Source organism: Limulus polyphemus, unplaced genomic scaffold (genome assembly GCF_000517525.1).
Source record: "Limulus polyphemus unplaced genomic scaffold, Limulus_polyphemus-2.1.2 Scaffold140, whole genome shotgun sequence".
NCBI classification, from domain to species: Eukaryota; Metazoa; Arthropoda; class Merostomata; order Xiphosura; family Limulidae; genus Limulus; species Limulus polyphemus.
The window spans coordinates 853,371-861,587 of NW_013665750.1; the positions used below are offsets into that span (position 1 = coordinate 853,371).

General features: G+C 35.1%; 1 protein-coding gene across 1 annotated transcript in view; it reads right to left on the reverse strand.

Moving 5' to 3' along the window:
- LOC106474663 (probable dolichyl pyrophosphate Glc1Man9GlcNAc2 alpha-1,3-glucosyltransferase) overlaps window positions 1–8,217 on the reverse strand; it is a 67,874-nt gene that overhangs the window by 46,108 nt on the left and 13,549 nt on the right. Inside the window, exon 4 of the mRNA XM_013935359.2 lies at window positions 5,941–6,127. Coding sequence (XP_013790813.1) covers window positions 5,941–6,127 — 187 coding nt within the window. The remainder of the gene's footprint in view (window positions 1–5,940; window positions 6,128–8,217) is intronic.

Genomic DNA, 8,217 nt, shown 5'->3' on the forward strand with positions numbered 1-8,217 from the left:
TGGTTAATTGCCCCTGGCTCAGCAATTCAAGAATAGGAACAATGGAAAATAACTTTAGTAACTTTTCCATAACTCAAAAAAAAAAAAAAAAAGAAAAAAAAAGAAACAAATATAAAGCCCTCAAAGTTGAAAGGCAATCATTTTTGGCAACAAAGGGAATTGAACTGGTAACCCTCAAATCATGAAGTAGTCACCTATTCACTGGTCCATTCTGACATGAAGCTGAACAAAACTGAAGTAATCAAAAACATAATAACGAGAAATCATAAAGGCAATTTTTGATTACATGTATAGTTGGAATAATCTGAAAGAGTAATAAACAGAAATACTTATAATGAAATTAATTGATTTAATCATAATTTCAAATAACTAATAATTCTACATAACACAAATACAATATAACCAATTTTTATACGTAATTAATTATACTGATTAATCAAATTCATCTCCCAAATCCTATTATCATGTGAAGTAAAAAAAAACACAAACATCTAAACTGAAAGTTAACATTTTCCTAATTCGAAAATGTATTTCCAATAATACTTATCTCCATTGATATTATAGTTATTACTCGACTGCCAGGGTTTCTTCTTTGCCAGTCTAAGAACTGGTCTGATTTTTTTTCTCACTTGCTCCAGTGTTTTATACCCCACTCAATTGCCCTTGGCCATATTTGTCTCTTGATACTCTCCACTTACATCAATGCACTCTCTATCATGGTACGGGTATACAAACACCTCATTCAGATAACTTTATCACTTTTTTGAGACTGATACCATCCCAGTCTCTAACACTGGCTCTTATTGGAGATGAAGAGAGGGAGAGTGTCAGTGGAGGTGAGTATTACTGGAAATACATTTTCAATTTAGGACAATGTTAACTTCCAAAACATACTTACCATCTGCTGACATTTATAGACAGAATCCCACACTGAGGGCATTATCCATACAGAAAGTGTCTGCTTACATCTGGGGTGTACCAAGATAAGAGTGGTACCCAAGTGGAGGAATAGCACTACATCTAGAACAGGTATTCTCTTCAACCTGAGCTAAGTTCCTGTATCGAGGGTGGAATTGTACATGAGTCATCATCACTATAGGCCAGTCCCAACCAGACAGCCAAGGTTTCACTACTCAGGTTTGGAATTAAGAGGTCTTGGTCCCTATATCCCATGTTGATGACTAGGGCAATTGGACTGCAACATTATATATAGATATACTTTTGACTGGATCCCAACCTGAAGAAGCCTGAAAGGCAACACCACAAGTTCGGAATAACGAGATCGTGTATGCCTTACTCAACCAAAGGAACAGAACTCATCTAATCTGGAATTGTGAACATTCATCCTCACTCCCTAAATGAGTGGGCAAGGAGCCTTTCACTTGCCCCCAGAAATATGGAGAAGATATGCAACAACTGTACTGAACCAAAGACCCAGGAATGGACCACTCCGTATTTGGAATTATGAGGAGATAGTGAACCTCCTTCTATGAACAATATACTGACTGATATTGATCAAAAAGAAAGGCCAGAAACACTCCAACCAGATAGCTGAGTGTCAAATCTGAACCAGTATTACAAGTTGGCTCCCACATAGGATGTTGGTGATCCTACCAACATCTGGGAACAAACATCCAAGGATCCGGGTAGGAGGGCCTCAACTTCTCCGAGAGTAGAGGAATTCACTCTAACACTCTATAGGTAAAGCCTCTGTCCACCGCCCCAGTAACTGGAAACTGGGTGTGGTAAGGACTCCTCTAGTAGAATCTGGGGGGTAATGCACACTGGGGAGACCTGAGGAACAGTGCTCTGGAAATAGTACAACAGGCAAACCAAGTTCTCTAAATTTTTAAAACCAAACCAATCCCAATTTATTCAATCTGATGATTGGAGGGGATGGGCAGGATCCCCTTTAGATTTACTCATGATAGTCCTTGAGTGACAGTCCAGCATAGTATGTTAATACCATCTAGTGAGTTCCAACATGGTTTTATGGAACATTTCAAGTGGTAGTAATTATAGTGAAATAGTTGTTCCTAGTGCAGATTTGGTTTGAGAAAAGCACACACCTGTCTGGGCCACAAATGCCACAGAGTGGGATCCTGTGAAAACAAGGTAAGGGACTCTGAAAGGAAAAAATAAAAATACTCACCTCTCTGAATAATCTAGCAGAAATAGTTAAGATAGCTATAGGGTGTAGGCAAAAACCTTCAGAAAAAGATACTGCCAGTTCAAGCAAATAATGTGAGAAAAAGGTATTGGGAAGGATCCATATAGTGACCTCGAGCAGGAATTCGACCATGCTGCTAAGGGCAAAGAAAAGTAAAATCTGATGAGATGTGACCCACAGAAGATACCTTGCATTCAAAGGGAGCCCAGAATAAAGGTGTAAGTGCAGGCAACAAAACTTTCAAGACCCTTACTGAATATGACCAAAATTGATATCTGATTGGACATAAAGAAACAGGGTGAGCAGATGAATCAGAGAAAAGCACTGAATCCCTTTCCTGTATGACAGAGTGTTAGGTAAGAAGGACTGGATTGAGGACATAGAGAGAATGAGAAAGTGATCTGCGGACAAACAGCACACATCACTACGACCAGTGACGTCTGTAGATTAGCAGCTACAAAAAATAAACTTGCAGGTAAAGGGGATACAAGGCATATATGAATCAGGTCACAAACAGGTGTTGAGAAAAAACACTTAACCTGAATCTACCTATTAGGTAACTGGAATGGTAATTTGGAACCCATTGCCCAAAATGATTTGAGGAATTGGGAGAGTAACGGGAACTCAAAAGTATGTAGTTGCAATAATCAAATGGTAGTTGATAAGGCTGCTGTAAACAATGGCAATTGTGGAAGATGCAAAAACTTCCAACAAAGAGTCAATTCAAAAAAAAGTTATGGTTGACACCACTGATTGAAAAGGGTTAAACCTCCTCTAAATACAACATTGCCGATATGCATGTCATTACCTTTGAGAAAAGTGACTTTCAGACTAAGCTGAAACTAAGCAAGATACATGTCAACCTTAGAAATTAAACTCTAATGCTGTGTGAAAGACACCAATCTGGTGCGATAACAGGATCGGACAATGGGTTGGAACAAATCATATTTCGTACCCTGGGTAACACATGAAAAGGAGAGAAGGTTGAGAGTGGTAATCCAGTCTTGTCCAGATAGAAAGCATCTATTGCTAAAGCCCAAAGCACACCAAATTGCCAGTAGTTGGGTGATCCAATGAGAGGCAATCCAACTGAACCTTGCAATGCAACATCTATAACGTCAGGAGAATCTGTTTGGATTGAGACAATGAACCTGCTACCACAGGCATCACCTGAGGAACATGGAAAGCTAGAAGGGTGATAAAACTAGTCCCAAAAAAGGAGGTCCAAAATTCGAAACTAAGGAGCCCCAAACCATATGCCTCCTTCATGAAATACATAAGACACCACCACAGAATAGTAGAGTGAAGCCTGAAGAAACCATGCCTGATGAAAAGCAAGAATGACAAAAACATTGCGTAGCGAATCCTCGTCGTCCGCCATGCATACTCTGGAATTCCTGATTGTTGGTATAGGTACCCCATCCCTGAAACAAGGCATTCACAAAGGTAATGGAACTCTGGATGAGGTGTCAGTAGAGGAACCCAATTTGTAGTAGTGTCCTGACTTAACCCCTCGAGATTGAAGAATGATCCAGATGAAGGAAACTGGGGAAACAGACAAATACAATCCCTGGTCAGTTAAAGACCAGTAAAAGGATTGCTTGTGTTCTCATCCCAATGGCACTAGTGATTTGAGTGATGTCCACATTCCCAGAAGAGAAAGAACCATCCATGCAGTGGGAGAAGGAGAGGTGAGTAAGAGTGTGGCATCTTTTTCTATAGTGATGAGCAGGATGGGAGTCAGCTGAGCCTGACTGAGAGATGAGATGAAAAATAAAATTACCCAGACAGATGACATATTGAATTGGAGCAAGAATAGATATCACAGTCCCAAATGAGAAGACTACCTGGGATGTATCTGAAAGTAGAAGCAGAATGTGATGGCTTAACAATTGATGTGATGTTGCCAGCAGTAACCAGTCATCCATGGAATGGTGTGTGCACAATATGATGGAATGAAGAGGGAAGAGAAAACTCATACGATATAGCAGAACCCATGTTAAGCCTATGTGATAGCAAAGGAAAAACCTGGAACAGCAGTACCTGATCCTTGTGCACCACAAACACTGACAGTGGTGGGACTCCACCACTAAGGCAAAGTGCATATAGGAGCCAACTACAACCAAGTTGGACATTCACAAGCCCAGTAAAAAAAATCAACACAAAATGAGGAATGATTAATTTGTGAATTAAGCAGTGGAAACCTTACATATACACAGAATCTATTCTGAGTACCAATGTACCAAGGAGCTGATGTCGAGGATCAGTACTCATACATACGGGCAGAACTATGACCCTCCTGTAGTAGCCAATGAAATTTGAGACTCTAACAACAACCGGGAGGAATGTAGAAGCAAAAAATTGAATCATTGTGCATGCTAACAATGGATCCAGCTTGTCTTCAATGAAACTGGTGATCCTGAAAATCTTCTAACAAAGTGAAATGAAAGGAAATGAAATATTATAATTTAATTGTCCCATAGGAGACATAGACCTATATAGGTGAACTACAAATTTTGCCCTAGAACCTGAAATTCAAGGAGCAGATAATATTTGAGAGTCGGAAAAGCCAGGTAGGCAAAACCACGAAGTTTCCGACGTGTCGGAAAAGGCCTAACGTAATGAAGAAGTAAACCTTCCAGCATGAACCACAATATCTGTATATGTAGAAAAAAAAAATTTGCTCCCAGACATTTCAGGCATCAATTAAGTTGCAGGCTCAAAATCAACCGGAAAAAAAGTACAAAACATTACACACTCAAAGAACCAACAGAAGAAAAAGAAATCAGGGGCAGCTTATCCCAAAGTGGCCTCCATTTCATTTTTCATAGGTCAGCTAAAGACCATGATAATAGAAGTTGTTCTGTTAGAGTCTGTAAACCTACCACTGACCCAGAGATGGGGCTGAAAGTCCAACAGACTAAAAGAATGCACAGGAAAAAGCTAATCTAAAGTTGTGCGATGCTAGATATCAGAGGTGGGAAAGGAGAGACCCAATTGGCCTTCATACCGGAAATAAAAATTCAATAATTCATACCATAATCAACTTGCCATAATCAGAGGAAAGAAAATTTTTTAAAATTATTTTTTAATTAATTATTATTAAATATAATTTATAAAAAAAGCCATTAAACAATGCGAAAATTGCAACCAAGGATGTTAATTATCACAGCACTTTTGTAAAGAAACCCATGGCTGAATGTGTTGCATAGAAAAAGTGATAAAATTATCTCAATAAGGTGCTTATATACAGTACCAGGATATAGGGCACATTGACTTGGGTGGAGAGTATTAAGAAACAAATACTGCCAAGGGCAATTGAGTGGGGGTATAAAAGACTGGAGCAAGGAAGAAAAAAATCAGACTAATGCTTAGATGGGCAAAGAAGAAACCCTGGTGATCGAGTAATAGCTATAAATGGCAGCGGAGGTAAGTATGTTTTGTAAACACATAGCATACATATAAATGAAACATATTTTACTTCTATGTACACCATATAGTAATTTTCTCACAGAAAAATATGTGATTTTTACTTGATATATTAAACAATTAGCTATGATATTGATGTGCATTATAAAGAAATGTTTTCCAACTTTCCTAAATTTGTCATTAAAGCACATTTAATTGCACTGCAATCACAATAGGATATGTATATAATAATGAAAATGTTGATAGTGAGTACTAACATACTGTTACAACATTCTAATGATATTTATAAATAGTTTTAATATTTCTGACTTGATTCATATCTTATGGAAACAATGCATTACCTGAATTATACGAACAATGGAAAGCAGCAAGATTCCATAGAGAAATCCATTGTACTGAAAGTGTATGTGATCCACAATGAGAAGTCCAGGATTCCACAGTAGCAACATTGAAAGTATAACACCAGGATGATACCACTGATCTTTTAGCTCTTCTCTTTTAACACGAGCTGTCACCAGATTGCACCACCTTCACACAGATTATTAATTTTAAACTTTACAATACCCAAATTAACACAGAGACAAAAAATACTAAGCTAGTATAAAAAAAACCTTCCAACACTGAATATATGCAATTTTTTATAACAGATAAAATGGACACCAATGCATAAAAGCCTTTAATGAATATTTTAAAACATAATGAACTATAAAAAAATATCTGAAACGGATTAAAACTATAGCTATGGGTTCCATGGAATACACCCACCTTGTAACTCCAAGGTGACTATCAGTTTTCATAAAATAACTTTTAATATGTTTTGAGTATCTTCAAAAAATTTGGTAAGCTTCAATAAAAATTAGAAGACTTTTCTGTAAAAAAAATCATATTTTTTAATTAATTATTTTTACTACAAAATCATCCATGAATATATGTAGTCAGAGTGTTGACTGCTCTTAGTACAAAGTGATTTTCATATTAAGATTAAAAGCACTTTTTTCATCTCAAAATTGTCAAATTTCATTTGTGTAAACTCTAAAACCTCCTAAATAAACATCAAACGTTTTATTCAGTAACATTTTACATTTCATATGTTATTTTCTCTACCCTAACTCAATATGCATTCTGTCACTTTAACTGACCTCTGAACCACACAAAAAAAAGTACAAAATAAATCTAAATTACCCTTTTTTTCTTTCTAGAATGACTGCAAATTGTAACAGAGAACTACAATTGTTTATCCATAAATAGCTTATAGCTCATAACTAAATAACAGACCTGTCCCACATGTTGTAACTCCACAATGTATATGTAGCTCACATTACCATATCAAATTACATACAATTCACGAGTTGCTCACGAGCATTCCTTGTGAAGAATTATTATTATTATTTTCATTATCTAATCTAACCTAATATGTTTCTAATTTTTACATTTTAATTATTTTTATATTCATAAATAAAGAATACACATGAAAAACAATAAATAAAGTACTTAACTCTTTCAGCACAGGTTATAGTTTTCATACTATAACTTTTAAATTAGTAAGCGAATGTTAACAGAATTTGGTGAATTATCAGAAAACATTACAATGCTTTCATAAACAAAATATAATTTTTTTTTATTAAGACTTAAAGTTTGTAAAGTAATGTTTTTCTCATGTCTTTTTTTCTTTTTGCATATTGCCTATCTATCATGCAAAGAATATTAATTTTAAGATTAAAAATACTTTTATGCACCAGAAAATTTCGAAATTTCTCAAATGTGAAATCTTTATAATGTCCACATAGTTAACAAACATTTCTTAAGAAAAAACTTTATATTTTTTCTGTTATTTTCAGTAATTAATCTCTGTACGGGTTCGGTAGATTTGACCGATGTGGCAACCATCACGTGACTTTTTTGTATTTGTTTAGTATTTATAATTTTAATATTTATAACTCTCAATATAATGTGTATATCTTCACAAAATTTGACGGGCTTTCAGTTAATATTACAAATATTTTACAAAAAAAATCACATTTTTTAGTGAAGTATTTCAAATTAAATAAAATAAAGATTTGTCCATTAATGCATTGAGCATTTGTTTTGAATAGTCCACGTGCAAAGTAATTTTCATGTTGAAATTATAAATACTTTTCCTCATCTCAAAAATCTCAAATTTCCTTTGTATAATTCCTGAAACCTCCTAAATGCATTTCAAAAGTTTTTTCAGTAAAACTTTATAGTTTATCTGTTATTTTCTCTACACTAACTCAAAACAGGATCATTGACATGATCCCATTCTCGTAACCACCAGAAAAAAATTCGAAATAAACCTAAATTCCCCATTTTTCTTTCTTGAATGACTTCAAATTATAACATAAAACTATATTCGTTTATCCTAAGTAGCACTAAGTTCGTAACAGTATACATCTATTTATAATTAAATTTTATTCTTTTATTGCCCTTTGAACTGTGTCTAACTACTGTACATGTTATTATAAATTGTAAATCACTCTGGGAATGTGGAGTTCAGGTTACAATTTGAATTATATTATTATTACATATTTTACCAAATTTAGTATTAAATAACTTAAAAAGATCCATCTTTTTAGATTTAAGTTACTTTTATAATAATA